The sequence below is a fragment of the Vipera ursinii genome, assembly GCF_947247035.1.
Source record: "Vipera ursinii genome assembly, chromosome: 3".
Classification (NCBI taxonomy): Eukaryota; Metazoa; Chordata; class Lepidosauria; order Squamata; family Viperidae; genus Vipera; species Vipera ursinii.
In genome coordinates, this window is record NC_139516.1 from 120106561 (window position 1) to 120133585 (window position 27025).

The 27025-nt window shown below is 41.5% G+C and overlaps 1 protein-coding gene across 1 annotated transcript in view; it reads right to left on the reverse strand.

The window, feature by feature from the left end:
- The window catches only part of PSD2 (pleckstrin and Sec7 domain containing 2), a gene marked incomplete at both ends in the record, with an annotated part of 70819 nt that overhangs the window by 16454 nt on the left and 27340 nt on the right, over positions 1–27025 (reverse strand). The window contains 2 exons of the mRNA XM_083360291.1: positions 7491–7534; positions 10135–10224. Of these exons, the coding sequence (XP_083216417.1) occupies positions 7491–7534; positions 10135–10224 (134 nt within the window). The remainder of the gene's footprint in view (positions 1–7490; positions 7535–10134; positions 10225–27025) is intronic.

The following is a 27025-nucleotide window of genomic DNA, read 5'->3' on the forward strand; positions in this document are numbered from 1 at the left end:
TTTTGGGTGGCTGCTGAATTGTCCCTGTGTCAAATGCTTGCTTATGCTCTGTCTTCACCACCTGCTTGCCTTCTGGCTGCCTCTCTGCACCATCCCCCAGTGCCAGACTGCCTCTTCTTCACTCCTTGTCCATTGAGCAGACCGTAGCAGCAGTGTGGTCTGACAGGCTACCTTTCTTTAGCTTCACTTTGCAAAAAGGCTATTTAGCAGCTGGGCTTTGGTCTCCTCAGTAGAGCAAAAGAGAAGAAGAAAAATACCCTTGAACGTTGCTGCTGAGATTGTCTCTATTTGTCTGGAGAAATGGAGTGGGACAAATTCTGTGAGGAATGACTGATCTTCAAAATCTCTGCTTCTCTCTATAATTTATTTGCAGCTTCTGAGCAATATCAAAGGGCTGATGAAAGCATGGATTGGGTGAATCTCATTCCATTGCACTCACCAAGAATTAAAGAGCTCTGGGGATACTGTAGAAACCTCGGCAAGTGGTTTTGTTGTTGTTAGTTGCAAAGTCGTGTCCGACCCATCGCGACCCTATGGACAACATTCCTCCAGGCCTTCCTGTCCTCTACCATCTTCTGGAGTCCATTTAAGCTCACACCTACTGCTTCAGTGACTCCATCCAGCCACCTCATTCTCTGTCGTCCCCTTCTTCTATTGCCCTCAATCTTTCCCAGCATTAGGCTCTTCTCCAGTGAGTCCTTTCTTCTCATTATGTGGCCAAAGTATTTGAGTTTCAACTTCAGGATCTGACCTTCTAAAGAGCAGTCAGGCTTGATCTCCTCTAGGACTGACCGGTTTGATCGCCTTGCAGTCCAAGGGACTCGCAGGAGTCTTCTCCAGCACCAGAGTTCAAAGGCTTCAATTCTTTGGCGCTCAGCCTTTCTTATGGTCCAGCTTTCACAGCCATACATTGCAACTGGGAAGACCATAGCCTTGACTATACGCACTTTTGTTGACAGGGTGATGTCTCTGCTTTTTAGTGTGCTGTCTAGATTTGCCATGGCTTTCCTCCCGAGGAGCAAGCATCTTTTAATTTCTTGGCTACAGTCCCCACCTGCAGTGATCTTGGAGCCCAGGAAAATAAAATCTGTCACTACCTCCATTTCTTCCCCATCTATTTGCCAGGAATTGAGAGGGCCGGAAGAAAAATGGGCCTGTGATTCCTTCAATATGTGTTGCTAGAGCCAATAAGCTTGCTAGCTTGGGGGGCATTGGGGTATCTGGAAATGTGTGTAGATGTGTTTTAGGTAACATATCAGATCTATCTTTTCCAACGATTTGCCTGATCCGTCTCTTTCAAGAGGTTTACAGGTCTATACTCTCATGCAACATAAATGACTTCTCTTGGACAGAGTCTTTTTATACAGATTTCCTCTGAAGAATTACTGGAAAATGGGTTTGACTGCTTAGAAAAGGGACTTGAGTTCTGGTCTAGTTCTGAAACATTACATCTGACCTTGAAACCTGATTGGGTTGTCACTACATATTGTATCTCAGGAAACATTTAAATTTAGATGTGCCAGTTCTGAATGATATCAACTCTCTTCCTGCAATTTTCAACAAAGGGCAAAGCATCTTCAAAGCATCCCCAAATATTCCGAAACATTCCAGAGTGGGAAGAGATGGACCATACTGTTTGAAAAGCACAAGGACTCTCAAATCATTAGATTCTGCTATGATGCTGGAGGAGTATCTTCTTTCTAATGAATTTTAATTATGGATATGCACTTTTTAAATTGCGCAAAATAGATCTTTCCAGTGAACCTCTGCAACAATAATTTTAGATTTTAGAAAGAACCGGCACAGTCATACTCCATTCAGTATCAAGGATACAGCTGTAGAGGTGGTCAACAATATGAAGTATCTGGGGGTGCAGATAACAAACAATCTGAATTGGTCTCTCCACACATCATCCTTAGTAAAGGGTGCAAACCAGCATCTGCATTTTCTGCGTCGGATGAGGAAAACACATCTTTCTCCTTCTGTCCTGGCCACTTTTTACAGAGGCACGACTGAGAGCATTTTAACAAGCTCCATCACTTTCTGGTTTGGTAGCAGCAGTGCCTCAGATAGAAAGTCCATACAGAGAGTGGTAAGGACAGCCGAGAAGATCATAGGAAGCTCGCTTCCTGGTATGTTTATAAGCGCTATGTACTTAGAGACCCCACACACCCACTTTACGGTCTGTTTCTGTTGCTCCCCTCTGGGAGGAGGTTTTGAAGTATTTCTAGCAGGACTACCCGATTCTGTAATAGCTTTGTTCCCTATGCCATCCGTCTGGTAAACTTGCATGCTTCGTTTTTCTCGCCATGCACATGTATACATAACCTGAACTAGACTGTTGTTTAGTGTCATATAATATATGTGAGTATATGCATAATTCTGTACTTATTTATTTTTGTCACATTTTTGTAGTGTATATTGGAGGCGGTGACCCTTTGAGAGCTGTATGCAACAAAATTTCATTTTAATGTATGCCAATTAATGTACATTCAAAGTGACAATAAAGTTATTATTCTATTCTATAAAATACGTATTTCCCCCCTTAATCTGAAAAAACAAACAAACAACAAAAACGCAGCAAAATCCTTAACAGCTCTTCTATATTAGTGAGATTTTGACAGCTGTGGACTCTAAAAACCCCATGAGCTTGTTTGCTCCAGCTAATCAATTAGACAATACAAACCTGGTATTCAGTTGATGCCCCACCCCTTTATATATTTGTTTCATGTTGTGTACCTATCTAGTGAATTTTGAAAGAATAAGCAACCAGAGCAGAAGCTAGGATGATGGGACTGCAAATCTGCCAAATTGGTATTCCTTTTCTTTCTAATGTTTGATATTTTATGGAGAGCAGAATGAGGTGGATTCTACCCAGAAGCTCAGAAGATGTAAGAATTCCCACCAAAAGGAAACTTGCCCCATAAAGAAAGCTCCCCCATTCCTAGACTGGGAGGCCCAGCTCATCATCATCCATGCCCTTGTAACCTCTTGTTTAGACTAGCAATACGCTCTGCTTGGCGTTGCACCTGAAGAGCATCCAGAAACTTCAGCTGGTGCAGAATACAGCTGCAGATAGATGCCAAATATATGGCACATATAATGCTATTAGTGCTTGATCTGCATTGGTTACTGATTATGTTTCCAGGTGCAATTCAAGATGCTGGTTGTCACTTGTAAAGTCCTGTATGGTTTGCAGCCAAGTTACCTGAGGTACCACTTTTTTCCAAGCATCTCCACCCATTCAATTTGATCTAGCAGATGGGGCATGCTACAGCTCCCGTCAGCCAGAGCGTTGACTGGCAGGGGCTAGAAGATGGCGTTTTCTGCAGTAGCTCCTGCTATTTAGAATGGCCCCAACTCTGTTGGTCTTTTGTAAGGCCTTAAAAACCTGGGTTACTGAGCCTGGGTGGTTACATCTGTTAAAGGTCCCATTTCCTGCCTTTACTGATGACAGGCCAAGCGTCTTGGCTGCTGTGTATATTTATTTTGGATGCTTTTTAGTGTTGCTTTTTGTTTTAAAATGATTTTATTCTTCTTGTTCTGTTCCAGCCTACGACCATCCCAGTTTGCTTCAAGGACAACCCCTTTTTTCTTTTTAAATCAATAGGATGGAAAAACCCAACCCAAATTTATTTACAGTTCCAAATAATAAAGTCCTTCAAACAAAAAAGCAGCAGAATATTTTTCTTAACAAAAATAAATGATTCATACATCAAACAAGAGTCAAACAGGAAGATTAGCAAGAACAGACCAGGATTTTCTTTGGAGCATGCTAGTCGTTTCCAACTCTAGGGGCCGGTGCTCATCTCCGTTTCAAAGCCGAAAAGCCAGCATTTGTCCGAGGATGTCTCCGTGGTCATGTGGCCGGCATGACTAGATGCCAAAGGTGCACGGAACGCTGTTACCTTCCCACTGTAGTGGTCCCTATTTTTCTACTTGCATTTTTTACGTGCTTTCGAACTGCTAGGTTGGCAGAAGCTGGGACGAGTAACAGGCGCTCACTCTGTTACACGGCACTCAGGATTCAACCCGCCAAACTGCCGATCTTCTGATCGACAAGCTCAGCTTCCTAACCCACTGAGCCACCGCGTCCCTACTGCATGTATACATAAATGTAATGTGGAAACTGGATTTACAGGAGAGAACAATTGACTTCCATGGCACAAAAATGTTAGTCTAAATATTGTATATATAAAGTCTGTATAAAGTATAGGTTGAAAGTGCACTTGGATTCTACCTTACCTTATGACCTGTTCTTTCCTTTTCTTGCTGACTTTAAATGGAGAAATCCTCTTCTAATCCAAATGAATGCCTAGGCTTCTACAGGACCACATCTCTTTATGCTCTTAGAATCACAGGGCTGGAAGAGACCTGCCCAGGTTTAAGTAGAGGGGTACTGTCAGAGCCCCTCAAATGTATTTGCCTTTAATCCTCCCATTTCTCTTTTTTGCTTTTGCCTATGTATTTTCGGGGCTTGCCATGCTGTTAGGGGAGGGTGCTTGCATGGGGAATATTATTTTGCTTTGCTTTGCTCTGTACGAGATGTCCTCCCTCTGGGTGAGATGAATGCAACCTGAAAACATCTGCCTTATCTCCAGACAACAAAGCTTGGGGCACTTGGGAAACGAAATCGAGAGAGACCTTGAGATGGGCGCTAAATCTCCAGCTTCTCAACACAGTGGCACCTGTGGATTGGCTGGATTTTAACTGGACGGTTGGACACTGGGGGAGGAGTTTTGAATTGCCTTTTTGATGTAATCCTTTACGTGCCAAATCTTTAGACTTTGCTTTGCTCTCTTGCCATCACTAACTCTCAATAAAAGTTCCTTTTGAGACAATGCTTGTTTCAAGGGTTTTGCTTTCTTGGGAGATCTAGCTGAGGCAGGTCCTTACAGCTACTATGATTTCTAGTGATCTGTCTTGATGTAGCCAAGGATTGCATTGACTTTTTTTTTGGCAGCTGCAGCACACTGCTGTCTCATACATAAAAGTGATTTTCACGGAAATTAATGTCCAGCTGATTAGTCTGTATTTTCCTAGATCCATTATATTTGCCATTCTCTTTTCCCTTTCTATCAGTTTGAATTGGGAAACTGGTTACTTCTGTCTTTCTATCTTTCTAATAACTAAAAATTTACCTTGTACTCTTCTTTAGAATCTTACAATATTTGAGCTACCCTTGCCATTAAGGCCCTCTGCTTTCAACCTGTCTAGTCCTTGGATTTGAACATTTACTGCCAAACCTTCACTCTCTTTTTGTTCTGCTGCCTTTGAGTCTTTTTACACAAATTTCTCTCTAGGTTGAAGGAGTGATCAAGACTTTGGAAATTTTTGGACATCTCTGCTATTTAAGTCCAATTTCAGGAGATTCACTGGCCAGAATTTTCAACTACGGAATGTTAATAAACTTTGCTCTAATTCTACCATTTGATTTCTGGGTCACTCTGATTATTATTATTTTTAAATCAGCATTCCTAGTCCTAAAGCAATGACAGCATAAACCACTACCTTTAGTTCCACAGTGACCCCACTGATAGTTGAAATGTACATCTGGAATGCTCACTTCTCACATATAAAACATTCCTTGTGTGCAGCTGTAATGATGGAAGCACCCAAAGAAAGTATTCAAATTGTTCACCAAGACAACTACTGTGTTATATGCTTCAGACTCTTTTCTGGCTTGGTAGAGCTTTAAGATCTAAGATGCAATATCATATACTGTGCACTTTCTCAAACATATTTAACCACTTCCTCAATTAAAAAGAGAGCCAGTTTGGTGTAATGATGAAGGCATTGGGCTAAAAATGGGAGACCAAGAGTTCTAGTCCAGTCTTAGATTTAAAAAGCCATCTACCTGACCATTAGCCAGTCCTCTCTCACATCCTATGAAGGAGGCCAAAGCAAATCACTTGCCAAAAAACTTGTCCAGAGTATTGCAGGGACTACAGGTAGTCCTCAACTTACGACCACAACTGAGCCCAAAATTTATGTTGCTGAGTAAGACATTTGCTAAATTTGAGTTTTGCCCTATTTTATGACCTTTCTTGCCACAGCTGTTCATCGCTGCAGTAGTTAAGTTAGTAACACAGTTGTTAAGTGGATTTGGCTTCCCCATTGATGTTGCTTGTTAGAAGGTCGTAAAAGGGGATCACATGATCCCAGGACACTGCAGCCATCATGAATATGAACCAGTTGCCAAGCATCTGGTTTTGATCACGTGACCATGGGGATGCTGCAACAGTCGTAAGAGTGAAAAACAATGATAAGTCACTTTCTTCAACTGAATGGTCACTAAACAAACTAAACAAACTGTTGTAAGTCGAGGACTATGTCAAATTTCCGACGTATGGCCTTTTCAAGTGACTCTGAGGCATTGTTTACCTTCAAAGTCCTTTATTAGCCTAATACACCGGCAAATGCTTGCTCGAAAGAAGCTGGAATCTGAACATATTTTCCCAAACATGTGAAATAGATTACTTAGTAAAACCAATATAGATGAATTTCAGTAGCAGTAAGTCCCATGAAACAAAAAAACTAATATCGGTGAGACTTCCAGGATAGAGAAATTGATTTTTGTCCCACACTAAATGGCTATGTGAGGGAACAAAGTTTTTCTTTTTTCCTGGCTTGTATTAAAATCCAAACTAAAGTATTTTCAATATCTGATGCTAAGCTCTGCTTTGAGGTCATCATTACTGAACCCTTTTCCTAAATTTAACATTTAATTTAGATTAGTCTAAAAAGAATGCTGCTAAAATGAAAAATGAGCACTGAAAATAATAGAGTAATCTGAGTTCCATTAAACAAGAAAGTCTCTGTGCCAAACTTGATTCTTGGTGACTGAATGGATACATCCATGTTGGGCTGGGGGCAACTACAGTGAAGAGGTTTCCCCTTGCCTTCTGGGATATGGCTTTGATTTCCCAACTCAGCCTACAGCAGACATGTCAAACACAAGGCCCGGGGGCCGGATCCGGCCCGCAAAGTGGTTTCATGTGGCCCACGAAGCCATCCTGGAAACAGTGAGGGAACGGCCCCCACTGCCTTGGCCCTGGCCCAGAGACCCTCCTTCTGCCAGACACCCCCAGATCTGTCCCACTCCTGCCCAGGCCGCCATAGGCACCCTTGATGCGAACGATGTAGAGCTGGTCACGCCCACCCAGTAGGCCATACGCACTCTAGCCATGCCCACCCAGGAGGCCACGCCCACCCTGACCATACCCACCCGGCCCCCTGAGGGCAACCGCAATGCTGATGCGGCCCTCAATGAAATTGAGTTTGACACCCCTGGTCTGCCTTAGCATTTCCCTGATGGTTCCCAGTGAAAACCCTCCTTAATTTTTTCTCAGATCAACCAAGGTTGGCTTTAACATGTCACGCCCTGCAATAGATTAATTAAATAATTTCAACCATTGACCCCACACCTCAGTTACAAGGTTGGCTACAAATAGAAAACAATGCAATGTATATTTAAAACAATTACTTACATTGCCCATTCTAGTTTTTCATTTTTTATGGAGTTATACAGGGCCTGAAACAAGAACATAGTATTATCAGAATATTTCAGAATATCTATTAATCATTATTAAATTTTCTGAAATGGGAAAATATTCTTACAGTTATTCTAACATACCATAGGGCAAGACAGCACTTACTTAGAATTCTGTGTACAAAAGCTAGACATAATACATTTTGCTTCAGCACGGAAGGCCTGGGAGAGCATCTTCTATTTCCCAGGAACAATAAGCCACTAAAGTGATTAGTTTAGAACAGTGATGGCGAACCTTTTAGAGACTGAGTGCTCACACGGCAACCCAAAACCCACTTATGCGTCGTCGGGTTCCGTGTGGGCGTGGCCCATTGGGTGGGTGTGGCCCATTGGGTGGGCGTGGCTGCGGTGGTAATGGCAGACTGGGTGGGACTAAAAAGTTCAATCAATCAATTCCAACTTTGCGAGATCTTTTTTTTCCCCGCAAAAAGTTGAAATTGATTGATTGATTGAACCTTTTTTTTTTGCACATGGTGGCGGAGGCCTAAAGCAAAAAGGGGTTATAAAACCCAGCTGAAGGCCTAGGACTGGGATGATGGCGCGCGTGCCCACAGAGAGGGCTCTGCGTGCCACCTGTGGCACACATTCCATAGGTTCGCCACCACGGGTTGTTCTGTTCCAGCCTACAACCGGCCCTGCAGAAATGTCAGGGACAACCCCTTTGTTATATTCAATAGGCTGGAATTAAGCCAACCAAATTTATTTGCAAAAACTAAACGAAACAGTTCAAAACAGAGTAAAACAAATACAGACCGAGACTATATCAGAAGCTCTGCAAACGGTTGCCTTCAGCAACCAGCACCTCCCACACATTCCCCTTTTAAACAACAGTCCCAGGGCGTGGCTTCTCTTTGCCTCCTCCCGAGGTGCCTCATTGCTTTTCTTTGTTCACTTCTGCTTGTCTGCCTCCTACTTTGAGCGTCCTTGAACAATGCCAGCTGTGGATCATCTTTGTCTAATCTTTCAGGCTCACACAGCTGGGTCTGAGGAGGAACAAGACGGGAGGGGCCTGGCTGAGGGCTCTGTGATGCTCCAAAGGCTCTCCAAACCCCTCCTCCTCCTCAGAATTGTCCGATTCAGCTGCTGAAACCACAGGCTGACGCTGAATCACAACACGGGTTTAGAACAAGGTGTGCAGTAGACACTTGTTCTTGAACACCTTCAAGCTGCCTCCTTTGTTTAATGGACAGTCCTATATGGAAAAATAGGTTTGAAGAACTTGCTTGTTTATTATGTGACCATTGCTCAGAGTATATGAACAATGAATAATCAAGACAATTTATGTTTCTTCATTAGGTATTCCTTTAGAGCATTTTTAGAACTACCTTACTGTTTTATCTTCATAGCTCTGGTATTAAGAAGATTGTAACCGAAAGAAAATGGTCTAATTTAAGTGAGGGTTTTTTTTGTAAAGAACAAATTCTATAAGATAGCTAGCTGTTTGATATAAATCTATATTAATCATGTTAACAGTGGCACAGACTACATAACCATTCTGCGTTACTTCTTGGTTTTTATTTCTTGTAAAACCTGTTGTATTTTACAATGAAAGGGATAAAGAAATGAACATCGGTTTGGAGAAACCTGTGTTGCTATATACAAGTAACCTGATTCTCCCTATTTGTTTTAGGTCTCCATGATTTTCTATGTGACTGAAATATGCAAGTAGAAGGAGCAATGCACCAGAAGCAGAGATAGTACTGAAGCAGTAAAAGTATTCAAAAGTGATTCTGAACCAGTAGCAGTGAAATATTGCTTGCTATAGCAATTCAAATAGCAATAGCACTTAGACTTATATACCGCTTCACAGTGCTTTACAGCTCTCTCTAAGCAGTTTACAGAGTCAGCATTTTGTCCCCAACAATCTGGGTCCTCCTTTTACTGACTTCAGAAAGATGGAAAGCTGAATCAACCCTGAGCCAGTGAGGATTGAACTGCTGGCTATGAGCCATTACATGACAAAGCGTGGTTAGAAATTAGTATGTAATTGGAGGACACACATATTTGGCAATTGCATCATATTCTGATACTTTACATTAGAACCTATTTTCTTTTCCAAGTTTGTACTACTTCAGAAGGTAGTAGAAGATGCATCAGTTTGAATACTCCTTGGTGAGCAGCTTCCTATTTAACACAAAATAAGTGCATTAAATAAAAACTTGGGAGCATCCTTAAATCTTTTCAAGAGACAGAAGACTTTAACACCAAAGAACTCTGAATTCAGTATTTTCTATATTTGCAACCTGAAGTAATATAACACTTTTTCTGATGATTTGCATTGAGTTTCATCAATTTGGGGGCCTCTAGATGTCTTGACCTACAATTTCCATAATCTCCAAGCATCATGTCCATTAATTATGTAAACTGAATAATACGGATTATAGTCTTAAGACATTTGTAGGACAGGGTGACAAAGGCGGATATAGACAATTTCTTAAGAATGAAAATGAGAATTTGCAGGGGCAGCATGTAAGCAGTGGTAGCTTATCATCCATTAGGTATGTGTTGTGTGAATAGGGTCTCAACTTCAGGCACATGGGCTTTTATCAATCATAATGACTAATTTTGGGGCATAACATTACCTTTAACAGATCCTTTGCAAAATCTTTCCCATCATTTAGTCCATCCAGATTTGCTGTAAACTGTTGGCAGGACATCTTTTTCCCAATATTCTATAATGCAGAAGAGCAGATCACTGGACACCTTTTTTTTCCAAAAAACCACAATGTTTTCAATACAATAATGAAATCTATGAATGCTCAGATAAATAAGGTAGATGCTTCCTATATAGCAATATTTCCCTAGAAATTGGGTCCAAAGTGCAGCCGAATGAAAAAGAAAGAAAAATAATAAGATTCATTTTATAAGCAGCCATGTTTTAAATGAATCAGGTTTGCGTGTGAACATGAAGTGAACTAACAGATTCTTCTCTGGATTCCATTCCTGAAAATTTCCCGAAGAAATGAGAAAGAGGATTGCTTACTGCAATCTCACTGGCCTCTTTCCTTAAAATCAGTTTGAAAAGCATGTTTCATCTAGTACTATGTCACAGGACTCCAAAGTGCTTAACTGGTGAACTATCAAAATCAGAAGCTTACCTGTAGGTGGAGAGGGAATGACGTAAGCCAGGGGTAGGCAACCTCGGCTCTTTTATGACTCATGGACTTCAATTCCCCGAATTCCTGTCAGCTATGCTGACTGAGGAATTCTGGGAGTTGAAGTCCATGAGTCATAAAAGAGCCGAGGTTGCCTACCCCTGACCTAAGCCATTTCTAACAGTTGTGGTCCCTGAGGGGTCCTTGGTGCACTCTGAGCTTGCTTATCTTCTTGCAAACATTTCATTATCCTAACTAGGTAACATCATCAGTGCTAGTAAGGAGTGCTGTTTGATGTCAATGTTTATATTCTGACAGCCAACAGCACTCCTTACTAACACTGATGATGTTACCTAGTTAGGGTCATGAAATGTTTGCAAGAAGACAAGCAAGCTCAGAGAGCACCAAGGACCCCTCATTTCAACCCTGAGCTACAAATATTCTCCTTCGTTAGTTGTAGTCCCTGTTCACATATTATTGAGAGGTTCCTGTAACATATCTAGTATATTTCCTTATTCCAAATATGTCAAATACTTTACATTAGGGCTTCAAAAACATTCAGATCAGGGAATAACTTCAAACATACATGTATTAATAACTTGTATCAATAACTTCAAACATACTTCCCAAACATTCAGATCAGGGAATAACTTCAAACATACTTTCCAAATTAATTTAAGAAAAAGAAAAATCACCCAGTACAGCCTTCTAATGGCTTGGATGATTAGAATATTCCTATGTATGCACAGAAGCTAGATTTTTTTTTCCATTGATGCAGAAATCTGAATTGTATTAATCTGACTTGGCAATTCAGTTGAAATATATAAATTGGGTCAATTTTCTAAATAATTCAAAGAATTGACTGGTGTTTTGAATTATCACACAACCATAATTCATAGATTAGTGCAGAATATAGGTATATCACTGGCATGGTATGTAAGGATACATCATTCCACATATGGGATTAAAAGCTGATGAAGTTGCTGGCAGTGATACCGGAACAATCATGTGAATCCTAATCTTAGAAGACAGTTGTGGCTTGTTACATCTGAGCAAGTGTCACAGCTGACCTCCTGTAAACATTGCAAAACATGTTGAAATGGGGTGCTATGGAGGAAACTACAAGTAGTCCTCACTTAATGATGGTAATTAGGACCAGAATTTCCATCACTTAAATGAGGTGGTTGTAAAGTGTGATGTCACATGATCCCCATCCCTTAGCGATGGCAATTCTAGTAATTCTGGTTGCCATCAATATAAGCCAGGGTGGCAAGTTCTTAAGCAAGGACTTCATGTGACTGGGCCATGTGCTATGGAGTACAAGATCCTATGGGGATGGGTGCTGCGGGCAGATACACACTATGGAATATCAGATCCAAAGATCTCACACTTGGTAGTAGGGCTCCTTGAGAGAAAAAGCAGCAGAAATTTATAGGAGTGACTTGAAACCTTCCCTGCTGGCTTTACTTTGCTTGGGAAGCCAGCAAAGAAGGTTGCAAATGGCCATCATGTGACTGAGAGACTATAACCGTTGTGAATGCAAAATGGTTGCCAAGTGACCAAATTGTGATCATGTGGCCATTGGGGTGCTGCAACAGCTGGAGCATCAAGGATCGGCCATAAGTACCACTGTTCAGCACTGTTGCAACAGTGAATTAGTTGGTCTAAATGAGTGGTTGTAACGCGAGAACTACCTATATTACAGTTTGTTGTGCTTATTCCTTAAGAACCATGCAGAATAACTATCTTACGCTGAAGCAATTGAAGGGGAAAATACAAGCTGAAAACAAGGAATATAGACCAGAATATGACTTTTTTATGGTCATGAGACTATCCTAGGGTTTCAGGTATTGCACTTTGTCCCTCCTTTTCTTCATATGTGCTTATTACTTTACACAGCTATAGCAAAATGTATTTTATCATGCAGATAATAAGGAAAATGTTCAATTGTTTCTTTTAATTGCCTGCCTGCTTTCTACATTTCTGAAGAAATTTACAGATCTGTAAACTCCCAAATTGTTTCACCAGATGGCAGCACTGTCTTAACTGTGTCTGTGCTTGGGCAGGGTCAGTTCATAACTTAATGTGAGACCACCAGAGAATCTGAGGCCTGTAAGGTAGACTGCAAAATTGAAAAACATGCGGGAAGGCAGTAACGACACAGCACTTCTGTGTTGCTGCCAAGTAAACTGCATGGATTTGCAGGAGGTAAATTTGGCTAGTGGGCGTCTTTACCTTTTTTTATTTAAGTTCATATATAGGGTGATCTCAGCCAGGAATAGATACAAACTGTTGCATGTACAGAATGCTCCATCCATGGAATGTCTGTTTTCGGATGATCAATGCATGGAGTAAAATCTGCAAGTTCCATAGGGTTTGCTTCATCAGAAAAAGTGCAGCCAGCTTTGGGCAGAATCTGAAAAGCCTGATACGCAGCTGTGGAATTAGAAGCAATATTTGTAAAATTGCCTTACCTTGGAGACAACTGGTGTGTGTGTGCGTGGGTGTACTTTCTCAACTTTTTAAAAGAATTTAGATGCACACACAATCACTTGTTGCTTTAAGCAGCACATTTTTGCTCTTCCATATTGTAGCTTCTTGCGACCACATAGTGATACATCGCCAGATCACCATATTGGAAGAAGCTGTAAGTTGAAAAGAATGCCTGTGCTGTTTCACACAAGTGGGTGTGTACGCACAGGATCCTTTTGAAAGCAAAAAAAAGACCCACCACTTAGTTACCTCCAAGGTAAGATACACTTTCCCCTTCTTCATGGCTCTTACAGAAATTTATTTCCTGTGAAAGAGAGGGAAATACCCATGGAAATCTCACAGGTATGTGGGGAAGGATTGAGTCTAACAAAAACAACATATGAAGAGATATGCTTTCATTTTTACAGCCACAGAACTGTAAAAACAATAACAGTTAACAGAAGAAAACAATGGGGAACTGTAAACAGTGTTGTATAAAGTCATTCCCACAATCAATTTTGGTTTTTACGTCTGGAAATTTACTCACAAATGTTAGACTAAAGTTTTTATGAAAAGACAAAACATGGTAGGTTGGTGGCAGGATTTTGAATTCTTTATTTTTAAAATCTGATTTTAACACAAATGTTCCTTACTTTGCGATCTATTTGTTAAGAAATATGATGAAATTTACAGCACTGGCAACATCTTCAGTGGGAACACCAATGTTAAAATTCAAGTAGGCAGTCCAAAGGTTTTTGAAAACTGTGTTCACAAGGAATGGTGATGGTTCACAAACATTGCCACATGATCCCTCTTATTAAAGGCTGGCAATAAAGATTTGGAGCAAACCATGAAACTAACAGTGCCTCCACATGAAAGGCTTATTGTACAATAAGATTGTACAAAGCATTCAAACAAGGTGCCTTCCACAATGTAGAAACATGAACAAAGCATCCCTCCCTGAAACTTTATAGAGGTGCATAAGAGTAGCGGCTTTTGCAAGACTCGTACACCCTTGTGACAATCATTTCCAGGCATCTAGGAGTGAAATGGTTGTCAAACTGTGGCAAGGAAGTTTTCTCTGACATTCAATCAGAGCTGCTTTTTATGACTTAAATCAACAACTTGGTTTTCTGCACTCCAAAACAGGAGAGATTGGGACTTTCCCTTTTTTGTTTTTTTTTAGGTATTCAAGGAATCCTATGATATCCCTACTCAGTTATCTTTTCCCCAGAGCGATATAGATCCAGATAAATATCCCTTTCTTCATAGGATTCAGTTTATAGTTCCAAGGTCCGTTTTGCCACCCTATTCTAAACTGTTCCAGTTTCTCCAAATCCTTTGTAAAGTATGGTGACCAGAACAGGCTAGTACTTGAGCAGGATTTGGTTAACTCTGGCTCATGTGAAGTTTGCAGACAGTAATAAGGTCTCTATTATGTTCTCTCTCTCTCTCTCTCTCTCTCTCTCTCTCTCTCTCTCTGTGTGTGTGTGTGTGTGTGTGTGTGTGTTTGTGTGTATGCACAGCTACGAGTCAATGCTGACTTCTGGCAACTGCAGTTTTCTTGGCAAGATTTTGGAAGGGGCTTGCCATTGTGTCCTCCCTAAGACTGAGGCAGAGTCACTGGCCCAACACCACCAAGCTAGGTGGGATTAGAACTCAAGTTTTCCAGTTTCTAGCTTGGTACCTTAACCGCTACGTCAAACTAGTTAAGGTCGGCAATACTAAGTCAGGCATCCCAGTTACTTTAGGTGACAGGTCTAATTTGTATCGAATCCTCACAGTAGTAAGCCGACAACTTTTAAAGTTGTTCTTTCTTTTCCTGCAAGGCTGAGTTACATTCTTACTCTACAGTGCTATTTTGCTTTCTGAAAATCCAAGGACCTCTTCCACAAGGATTTGAAAACTGTTTCTGGGTTCTCTTATTACTCCTATTTCCTGAGCTTGCTCCTAGTCTGATCCTTCCTTACAGAGACTTGTCTCTTCTCATTGTAATAAATCTTTACTCCTTCTCATTTGAAACGCGGCCATGCACAGCTGCACTGATCTTCTTCTCCAAAGTCTGCTAGCAGTTTCCACTTGATGCAAGATACTGTATACTCAATTGTTTTCAAGCAGGAACCCAAGCATATGGTAGATCTGCAGAACCACATCACTTTCTCTTTTGGCTTAGGGTATATTTCTTTTAGATTTCTCCAATATACAAATCTTCATTTGGGTGACCTTATTAGGTGCATCCGATTTCCACTCAAGTTTCAATACCCCAGGAATGGGTAAGATAATCCATGTAATGCAAGATGTAACACTTCATTCTCCTTTCTGTTGTAGAAGTATGTATAGCGCAAAACATTCAGTTTTAGGCTCAAAATATACAACAAAATAATGTCTACACTTCCATGCCCTGTAGTCAAATAAAAATGCAGTTTTCTACCCTGAGATCTACAGAACCCCAAGGAGAGTCTTAAAAGACCTGGTTGTTTCTAAAGGCCCAGAACATGGTGCGGCTCCATTAGCATATTTTGATTATGATTAATTATTATGAGTCTTCCTATAACAGTCCCCACTTCCCTACCTTAATTATTGCTATACTTTTTAAAAAATTTATATATTTAAACTCTTGCAAGCAGTTCAAAATCAGATATGACTGGGTGGCCATAGCAATCAAAATTCTATAAGCATATACATATCTATATGCTTAAAGAGCCTTAGTCTGCCAGATCGGTCCTGGGCTGAGGGACTCAACCAAGCAGGCAGGCAACAAGCGCATCCACTGGATAAAGAGGCCTCCTAGAGAATGTATGCCAGATGCATCACTTCAACCCCTGGAGTTCCCCTTGAATTCTATTTCTTAAAGTAATTGGTCAGGAAGAAATTCCATTACTGCACACACTGAGGACTGGGCAACCGCAGAAGGTCATTCCGCTGAAATTGCTTTTGTTCTGTACCAGCCTGCTACCGGCCCTGCAGAAAAGGCAGGGACAACCCCTTTACAAACGGCAAGAGGCTGGAATAAAGCCTGCCAAATTTATTAACATAAAACAGACACCAACCATGAAACAGGAGATAAGAAACAGGAACTATCCAAGCGGTTGCCTTCAGCAAACCAGCCCTCCCACACATTCCCCTTAAATACAGCTCAGGGCGTGGCCTCTCTCTGCCTCCTTCTGAGGTGCCCCATTGCCTTCCTCTGTTTACTCCTGATTGACTGCCTCCTGCGTCGGGCGTCCTTGAACAAGGCCAGCTGTGGGTCATCTTCATCCACGCTGTCAGGCTCACACAGCTGGGTCTCCACCAGGTGGGAGGGGCCTGGCTGAGGGCTCTGCTGAGCCTCAAAGCCATCATCAGCAAGCTCTTCAACACCCCTCTCCTCCTCCTCTGAGTCGTCCGACCCAACTGCCAAACCCACAGGCTGACCCTGAATCACAACAGCTTTGCTCTGTGATAGAGGAAGCACCATCTGTACAGCTCCATTTGCATGAGATTAGTGAATTAAATGTACAAAATGTCAAAAGAAAAAAAAACATAACAAAAGCTGAATCAAACACAAAACAACATTTGGGGGAGAGGGGGGCAAGCCAGAATCAGGCCTGACAGAAAGCGGCCAATATTCTTTTCACTAGTATCTGCTGACACTGGATTAATAACACACAAGAGACCTACAATATAGGGGGGGTTGTTATACATTTATAGTGCATTCTTTACATATTCTAATCAGAATTTTGGAAAATGACAGTAGGTTGTATAAGGAGAATAGGAGAATAGAAGAGAGCTGGAAGGGACCTTGGAGGTCTTCTAGTCCAGCCCTCTGCTCGAGCAGGAGAACCTGTAACCTTTCATACAAGTGACTGTCTGGTCTCTTCTTAAAAACCTCCAGTGATGGAGCACCCACGATTTCTGAAGGCAAGCCGTTCTACTGGTTAATTGTCCTCACTGTCAGGAAGTTTCTCCTTAATTCCAGGTTGCTTCTCTCTTTCATCAGTTTCCAACCATTGTTTCTTGTCCTGCCTTCTGGTGCTCTGGTGAAAAACGTGACCCCTTCTTTGTGGCAGCCCCTCAAATACTGGAATACTGCTATCATGCCGACCCTATTTCTTTTCTTTACACTAGCCAAACCCAAGTCCAGCAGCCTCTCTTCATGTTTTAGTCTCCAGGCCTTTGATCATTTTAGTTTCTCTTCTCTGAACTTTTTCCAAGGTCTCAACATCTTTTTTGTAGTATGGTGACCAAAATTGGTTGCAGTATTCCAAGTGTGGTCTTACTAGGGTTTTATAAAGCGGTACTAATACTTCACGTGATCTTGATTCCATGCCTCTGTTTATGCAACCCAGGATTGTATTAGCTTTTTTGGTGGCTGCTGCACACTGCTGGCTCATAGTCAAGTGATCGTTCACTAGGACTCCAAAGTCTCTCTCACAGTTGCTGTTTTTGAGCCAGGTCTCGCCTAATCTGTACTTAAACCTTTGGTTTTTCCTGTCTAAATGGAGGGTGCTCAGGCCTAGGAGAGGGACAGATTAAGGTAAGACAAAGTGGCTCTGGGTTGGAAAGCCATCTAACTACAGGGAGATACCATCTTTAGTTCAGGACAGGGATGCCTCCCCTCTGCAGAACTGGTTTGTACCTTGGGGATTCTGGACTAATATTTCCTGCCTGATGAGTAGACAGCAGCTAAGGCAAAAAAGGATCCTGGGTGCCAATTATGAGCCTTGCAGGAACAAGGGATTTTACTCATAGATGCTCCTTTTTAGTTATCACCAGGTTGAATTACAGCAATCTGCTCAACAAGGGAATATCCTTGAAAAGCTTTTGGAAACCACAGCTGGTCCCAAATATATCTGAGTAGTAATGGACATGCCATACTCACATGTGGCACTTCTATTTCAAGAGCTGCACTGTTTACCAGTATAGTACCAGTAAAGTACTGGTTGCCCCCTTTAAAGCTCTTCATGGTGCAGATCAATTATATTAAAAGCAAGATGTTAATTTTTTGCAAAGTAATCTGGAATGCATACCTGGCAATTAAATAACAATAGATCATGTTAAAATATTTAGTTTCTCACAGCTCTACCACACAGAGCACATCAAAATTAGGTACAAAAATCAATAGTAGGAACATCACTTTCATTTGGCCGGGGTGGGGGTGGGGGACAGGATATTTTAGGAGTCACAGAGAAACCGCGCCCATCCCATTGCCGGCAATGGGAAAAAGTTCTGATACATCGTGCGACGTCACTTGACATCGCGAGTTTGACATGTCTGGGCTAAGGCATTGTGACCATTTTATTCCTTTCCCCTTCTGGACAGGATTCAGTCTAAATTCTCAAGAACGTATATCTACATGAAGCCACTGGGTAAGAATCATCTGCCAGTGTGGGATGAGGTACCATCAATATGCTGCTGCTGATGTTCAAGCTTAGATTTCCATCCCAGGTGATCCAACTGATGTTGCTGCAATCTTGTGGTACCTGGAGGCTGTGTGGGTCTGGTTGGGGTTAACAGACTTTTGGCTGAACCTGGTAAGACTGAATGGCTGGGGGTGGATTTTAGTTCTGGATGGGGTTGCACTAATAAAGAAGTAACATCCTGGTTCATGGTCCTTTCTTTAATAAATGAATATCTGCAGACACCTCAGAAGCATATATTTTGAGAAATGACACTCATTCACATCAGAATAGCCCCATCCTCCTGCCTTAAAATTTGATTACAGCATACACTCATGCCACAAAAACTGGAATGTTATAATTGCTCCCTCTGGGGAAGGAGCGTATTTTAATGTTTGGTTCATTGTGTGTGATATTCCTATTTTAAAAAGTTTTGTACATGTTTATCATTTTTCCTGTTAATTGGTTCTGTTCTTATTGTTGATATTGCTAAACTCAATTATTTGTTTCTAATCTGAATATAGGAATTATTGGTTCATATAATATCAGTGGCTTATAACTCTTGTAAGTATTAGTAATTTCAATAAGTCGAAATGAGTTTAAAGAGCAAAGTTGAGAAAAATTATATGTTGCATACATTTCCTTTTTTAAAAAGTACACTTTAATAATAAACAAATTTATTTATAAAAAATGTTCTAGTGACTGAACTTACCACCTGAGAAAGGTTAAACAATACAGTAAAAGTAGAAGATCCAGGAGCAGGAGACAAAGAAAAGAGAAAAAAAACAAATAAACAAAAAGAAATTAATGTCAACATGTACTACTGAATGGCTACAATTCAGAGAAGCCTTCCAAACTTACACCTTCATCATATCTCCACAACCATCTCACTTACAAAGGAACTTAAATCTGGGACCTCAAAAGTTCTCTGCCAAATCTCCTCCAGGTAGAAAAGTTGTGAGATGTTGTCTGTGGTAACTTATGCCTAGTTCTCACAAATAGAACATGGCATGCTAAATCTATTTTGTGTTTGAGTAATTTTAGCTCAAACTAGAATTTCTGTTCACAACTAAGGTTTTTCTGTGAGAGTGGTCTCAGATCATCCACAGTTATTTTTTGATGCCCAATATGGAAACAACACTATTTATTCCCTTGGGTAACAGAGTGAAAAGCCTGTTTGGTGAGCTGGCAATCTTAGGTATTCTATAGGTTTAAAGTCATTATTCTTTCCCAAAGAAAGGCAGTGTCAGGTCTGCCAGGTTTGGCTTGGCACCTCACGAGCATCCTGCCATCAAGGGCTAGAGGGGAGGGGAAGAGGATGGATGGGCAATAAAGCTCTGTGTGTACATGATGGGAAATAGGGAGGGAGGAATGACAGGCGATACGGGCCACAGCAGCTCAGAACCAGTTTATACCAGCCTCCAAGGCCAAGCATCCTGAGAAAGTATGTGGACTTCTGCAAAGCATCTCAGCATTCTCAAAACACCTCGGTGAGTTCCAATTGGCTGAAAATTGCACTAGTCATGGGGGCAGGGCTGGGACGAGGGGAAAGCTTTCTGTATCTTTTGAGTGCAGGAAACTCAGAGCTAGCCTGACTTTACTGCAGCCAACACCTATAGTAAAAGAACCCTTGGTGCTTTAACAAAATGGAGTCGAGGGTCTTTCTTTCCTCAGGGATCAGATTGGGGCAGGTCTGACAGGCAGGGAGTCGAGATTCAGGAATTTATGGGAATGATGCAGGTATTGTTTGAAGGTCCTCAGAGAAGCAGAGAATTTAGTAGCAGATTTCTGGATGGTGCTTGAAAACAAAAACCCAAATGCCCCAAATCCTGGGAGAATTGAACTTAGTAAGGTACATTTGGCATACATATAAAATATAGAAAAAAGCCTGGGGAGAAAAGAGGAAATCCTCCATTTCTATCAGACTCTGAAGTAAGTAAGGCCTTACTTGCCTGGTCTTTTGAAGAGTTTAAAGACCTGGTTTTCCTGACTTGCTTGGGGCTCTTAGACAAACAATCAACTTTGGGGGTTGGCTAGTGTCCTAAAGAACCTTCCCGCTCCTCCCATTAAACTTTATTCCTGTTGTAACTGCCTTCTATTGAAACATATTTACAGGCTTTTATTTTAAATTGTACACTGCCCAGAGTTGCTCTGTGAGTGAAATGGGAGGTCTTTTTGACTGATAAATAAGTAAATAAATAAACTGTAGGTTAATGTAGTATGCAGATCATACTCTCCTGTCAAATATTTTAACTTATTCACAGAGTAGTAGTTAGAGTACTTTGGGATAATTAGGAAACCTAAAATGCTTTGTATCAAGGCTGCAGCTGTGGAGGTGGTCAATAGTATTAAGTACCTGGGGGAGCAGATAACTAACAATCTGACTTGGTCTCTTCATACATTATCTTTAGTGAAGTGTGTAAACCATTTTCCATTTCCTGCATCGGATGAGGAGAGCACATCTTTCTCCTTCCGTCCTGACCACTTTTTACAGAGGCACAATGAAGAGCATTTTAACAAACTGCTTCACTGTTTGGTTTGGTGGTAGCAGAGCCTGAGATAGAAGGTCCATACAGAGAGTGGTAAGGACAGCTGAGAAGATTATAGGAAACTCGCATCCTGTTATTCAGGACACTGCTTATAAGCACTATGTGTTTAGAACTCAAAGCATTGTTAGAGAACCCACACACCCACTTCAGTCTGTTTCTGTTGCTCCCCTCTGGGAGAAGGTTTTGAAGTATTTATAGCAGAACTACTAGATTCTGAAACAGCTTTGTTCCTTATGCCATCTGTCTTGTAAATTCGCAGGATTTTTTTTCCCCTGCCATGTATATGTATACACTTAAACTAGACTGGGATGTTTCTCTGTGTCATATACGTGTGTGTATGTGGATATATGCATATATATCCACATATATGAGAGCTGAATGCAACAAAATTTCATTTTAATATATGATGATTAGTGTAGATTTAAAGTGACAAAAATTCCTATTCTATTCTATTCTATTCTATTCTATTCTATTCTATTCTATTCTATTCTATTCTATTCTATTCTATTCTATTCTATTCTATTCTTCTCTCCAATCTTGGGGTTGCACTCCAAAATCATTTTGGTCTGGTAAACCTGGTTAACTGGTTTTTTGTTTTGCAATTTAAAAGCTTAGTTCTGAGGAAAGGAAATCTCCTGTAACACCTCACCCAAGTTCCCTTGGGAGGAGCATTCAGAAGCAGAAGGTGGCAGGTTAATATAAAGGACTGCCATAAAGAAAAGGAGTCAACCTATTCTCCAAAGCACTAGAAGGCAGAAGAAGAAACTGTCAGGTCTGCCATTGCATTGCTTCAGCCCTGCTTCACTTCGATGGCATCCTGCCATAAAAGGGGAGAGGGAGAAGTAAGGGGATATATGGGAAGGGGATGACAGGATTACAGGGACCAGAGGTGCCAGCCTGGAAGAGACCCTGGCATATCCAAGAACACAGGCGTGAGAATGGACTGCGAACACCCACCAAAGAGATGCCAAACTTTATGACTGTTACCAAAACACCTAGTTTGAATACAATTGGAGAATTGTAAAAGGACATGAGCCACCCCTCCATGGAGAAGGGAGCATCGACCACCATCCCTAGTGAACAAAAGCAACTGGTGTTCTTCCTGATCCAAGTGTGTAATTACATGCAGAAACATGGGGTCGACCTGCTGAAGTAGAGTAGAATGAGGAATGTAACTATGGCTTTGGAAGGCAAAACAGCAGAGTGGATGGTGACCCTCTACAATGATCATGTGATGGAACTATGTAACTTTGACATGAGGAAATGGTTTGAAGACCCCCTAGCCAACTGAAAGGCCAGAATAAAGATCAAAATTATAAGGCAAGGCAGATGACCTGTGGCTGCCTAAATTCAAGAGTTTCGGAACCTGGCTTGTAGGCTAGCCAACTGGCCCCAAGCTATGCTGATTGAGTGCTTCCAGAACAGCCTGAGCAACGAGATATTTTACACCTGTCTCTCCAGAGGTGTATCATGAACTCTCCAAAGTTGGTTCGTCCTGGCTGATGAGGTGGAGATTGATCTGGGTAGATACCATGGCTGTGCAAACTGAGAGTGGAGATGATCCTTCCCTACAGAAAAGGAAGCCCCAAAACCAGGGAAGTGGGATCCAGGCTGACCCACCAGCTGTTTTTGCTGCAGCAAGGAGGGTAATAGAGCAGCTGACTGCCAAGTACCCCAACTGGCACCTAGTCCCACGCAAAGAGGAGGCAAAGGCTCCAGAAAATCTCAAGAGACAGATTTTAAATGAGTGGAGGTTGTTGAGTTCACCCCACCACCCAGCAATGGTGAGGGAACTTCAGCCAAACACCCCAACTCTGTGGCAGAGAGTGACAATGGGACAGATGATGACCCCCTGGTAAGTCGCCTGTGATCCTCATGACAATACCAATAGAACTAGTGGTACCTTCTTTGGGGCACATGGAAAATCTGATTGCATTACTGGACTTGGGCTACACCAGGTATCTGGTCAGGCCTAGCACAGTGGGGAAACCGGGGATGCGGCTCGGGGAACTAAAGGTCCTGTGGCATTCTGCCAGCTAGATGGCTCAGTAGTAGCCCCCCTCCGCAACGTTCATCGTAGAGCTGGTAGAGATGAAAATAGGGCCCCACGAAGAAACCATCAACTTGATCATAGCACCAGACATGATAGACCTATAGTACTGGGCTTGGCAACTGGAACACCTCTGTAAATTGGAGGAGGTGAATGTTAAAAAACCATCGGAGAACAGTTGAGGGAGGGCTAAGAGAGAAATCAGCCTTGCAACGCCATATGTCATCCATTAGGAAAGTGAAAGGAGAAAGTGATGCAGTGGCGCGTGAACAGAGGTGGATCCTCAAATCCCCAAAGTACTGGGACTTGCAAGAAGTTTTCAGTGAGAAGGACTCAGACGTACTTCTTTCCCACCATCCCACAAACTGCTCCATAGAGATAATCCTTTATAGAGAAGAACCTGGCCTGTGTTCTGTTCCATCCTATGACTGGCCCTGTTTGAATGTCAGGGACAACCCCTTTTTATAATCAACAGGCTGGAAAAAACCCAACCAAATTTATTTCCAAAGAGTTAAAAAAAAAAGTGAAATGAAAAGTTCAAACAAGACTTAAACCAAAAGTTCAAATAAAAGTTAAACAGGAATAACAGACCAGGACTCTAGCAGAAGATCTTCAAACGGTTGCCTTCAGCAACCAGCACCTCCCATACCTTTCCCTTTTATCAGCAGTCCCAAGGCGTGGCTTCTCATTGCCTTCTCCCGAGTTGCCTCATTGCCTTCCTCTGTTCTGCTCTGCTAGATTGCCTCCTGCTCCTAGCGTCCCTGAACAGAGCCAGCTGTGGATCGTCTTCTCCCAATCCCTCATGCTCACACGATTGAGTCTGAACAAGATGGGAGGGGCCAGGCTGAGAGTCCTGCAGTGCATCAGAACCTCCCTCTGACACCAAAGGCTCTCCAAACCCCTCCTCCTCCTCCTCTTCAGAATCATCCGACCCAACTGCCAACCACAGGCTGACGCTGAATCACAACAGCATGGGGTTTTATTCAGCCAGCTAAGTCACATATGGCAGCACCATATTTCAGGAGGAAAAGGATGGATTACTGTGGGCTAAATGCTATTTGCGTTGAAAATGTCTAACCCCTGCTGCTGCTGAAAGACTTGCTTGCCCATCTAGCCAAGGAGAAAATCTTCACCAAATTAGATCTAAGAGAGGTGTATTATTGGCTGCATATTAAAGAAGGAGATAAGTGGAAAACAGCCTTCAACTGCCCTTTAGGATGTTTTCAGTTCCACGTGCTGCCCTTTGGGCTGCAAGGAGCACCTGCAGTTTTCATGCAATTCATTGACAAAGTCCTACGTGAATATTTATATACAGTAAAGGAGTCCTAGTTTACCTGGTGATATTTTGATTTACACTGAGACTATGACAGAGCATGTGAAATTGATTAGAGCAGAACTGAGAAAACTGTGGCACCAAGCTATACACAAAACTCTCCCAGTGTGAGTTCCACAAAAAAAAATGATTATTTGGGCTACTCCATTTCCCATAAGAGGGTAAAGATGGACCCCCAAAAGGTGAGTGCAGTACTGGAATCGGAACCTCACATACCTGTAAGCTCCAAAGCTTCCTGGGATTTGCCAATTTCTATTGGCAATTCTTCAATCAGAATAGAGCTGGAAGGGACCTTGGAGGTCTTCTAGCCAATCCCCTGCTCAAGCAGGGGACCCTATAACATTTCAGACAACTTACTGTCCAATCTCTTCTTTAAAATCTCCAGTGAAGAAGCACCCACAATTTTTCACTGCAAGCTGTTCCGCTGGTCAATTGTCCTCACTGTTAGGAAGTTTCTCCTTAATTCTAGATTGCTTCTCTCTTTGAGTAGTTTCCATCCATTGTTTCTTGTCCTGCCCTCTGGTACTTTGGAAAATAAGTTGACCCCCTCCTCTTTGTGGCGGCCCCTTAAATACTGGAATACTGCTATCATGTCCCCGCCTAGTCCTTTTTTCAACAGACTAGCCAAACCCAAATCCTTCAATCGTTCTTCGTAAGTTTTACTCTCCAGGTCTTTAATCATCTTAGTTGCTCTTCTTTACACTTTTTCCAAAATCTCAACATCTTTTTTGTAATGTGGTGACCAAAACTGGATGCAGTATTCCAGGTGTAGCCTTACCAAAGCTTTATAAAGCGGTACTAATACTTCATGTGATTTTGATTCTATGCCTCTGTTTATACAACCCAGGATTGTATTAGGTTTTTTGTACTGCACACTACTGGCTCATATTTACATGATCGTCCCTCTCACAGTTACTGTTTTTGAGCCAGGTTTCACTTAATCTGTACTTGTGCCTTTAGTTTTTCCTGCCTAAGTGTAGAACCTTGCTTTTCTCCACATTAAATTTCATTTTGTTGGATAGGGCCCATTGTTCAAGTCTGTCTAGATCTTTTTGGATTCTCAGCTTGTCTTCTGGGCTGTTGGCTATTTTTGCCGGCTTAGTATCATCCGTAAATTTGATGAATTTTCCTTCTATTCCCTCATCTAAGTCATTTATGAAGTGATTGAAGAGTCCTGGGCCCAAGACAGAACCTTGTGATACCCCACTGCTTACTTCCCTCTATGTAGATGTAGTGCCATTAAGGACTATTCATTGAATATGGTTTGTAGTCCAAATCCATCTGGTGGTGATGCTGTCTATCCCACATTTTTCTAGCTTAGAAGTAGATTATGGCCTACTTTGCTGAAGTCTAAGTATAGCATGTCCACAGAATTTCACTGGTCTACTAATTTAGTCACTTTGTCAAACAATGAAATAAAATTGGTTCGGCATGATCTGTTTTTAACAAACTCATTCTGGCTATTAGTTATAACTTTATTTGCTTCTACATGTTGGCAGATCTATTTTTTGATTATTTTTTCCAGTATCTTCCCAGGTATTGATGTTAGGCTGATTGGTCTGCAGTTTCCTGGGTCTGTTTACTTTTTCCTTTTTTGAAGATGGAAACTACATCAGCTCTTTTCCAATGCTCTAGTAGTTCTCCCAGTGCTCCAGGATTTTTGAAAGGTATGGTACAATGAGTCTGAGATAATATCTGCCAGCTCCTTCAAAACTCTGGGATGTAATCTGCCAGATCCCAGTGATTTATATTTATCAAGATTAGATAGGTGTTCTCCAACCATTTTCTTGCTTATTTTAATTTTTATTTCTAGTCTGTCTTTAACGGTTAGGGGTTTGGTAGGTTGGGTTATAGGTTGTTTTTTGCACGCGGAGTGATGCAAAGAATGAATTAAGCAGTTCTGCTTTATCTCTGCTGCCTATTATTTCCTTGTCATCTTCTCTCTTTAATGGATTGACTGTTTCCTTGAACTTGTTCTTGTTATTTATATGCTGAAAGAAACTTTTTAAAAAATTATCTTTCACTTTTGTTGCAAGTCTTTGTTCAATCTGAGCCTTTGCTTTCCTGACTTCATCTTTGCAGATTTGGGCTATCTGCTGATGTTCTGCCTTCGTTATGTGTCCCACTTTCCATTTTTTGTACTTGTCCTTTTCGTCTTTCCCTCTATCAGAGAGATCTTTGTGCAACCATACTGGTTTCTTCTTGGATTTCTTGCTTTTCCTCTTAAGTGGTATTGTACTGGATTAGGCTCTTATGATCATATTTTTCAGAGTTTCCCATGCTTCTTGAGTTGTTTTTCATTTTAGGATTTTTATCCATGGAATCTTTCTTAGGCTTTCTCTGAGTTTGTTAAAATTCATCCCATCATTTGCACTACCTATCACTAACCTTCTAAGACTAAGAGAGAGGGAAAACCCAAGCTGAGCCAGCCTCTTAAATGGACAGGAAACATGGTGTTCTGGGTGGTAATTAACCTGTTTTAGAAACAGATGCACTTCATACTATGTCCCCAAATCCCCTTTGCACGCACGCTGGCCAAGCTCTTTGTGCAACCTGTATATAGATTCCATAGTACCCCACAGAGGATCATCTCAGA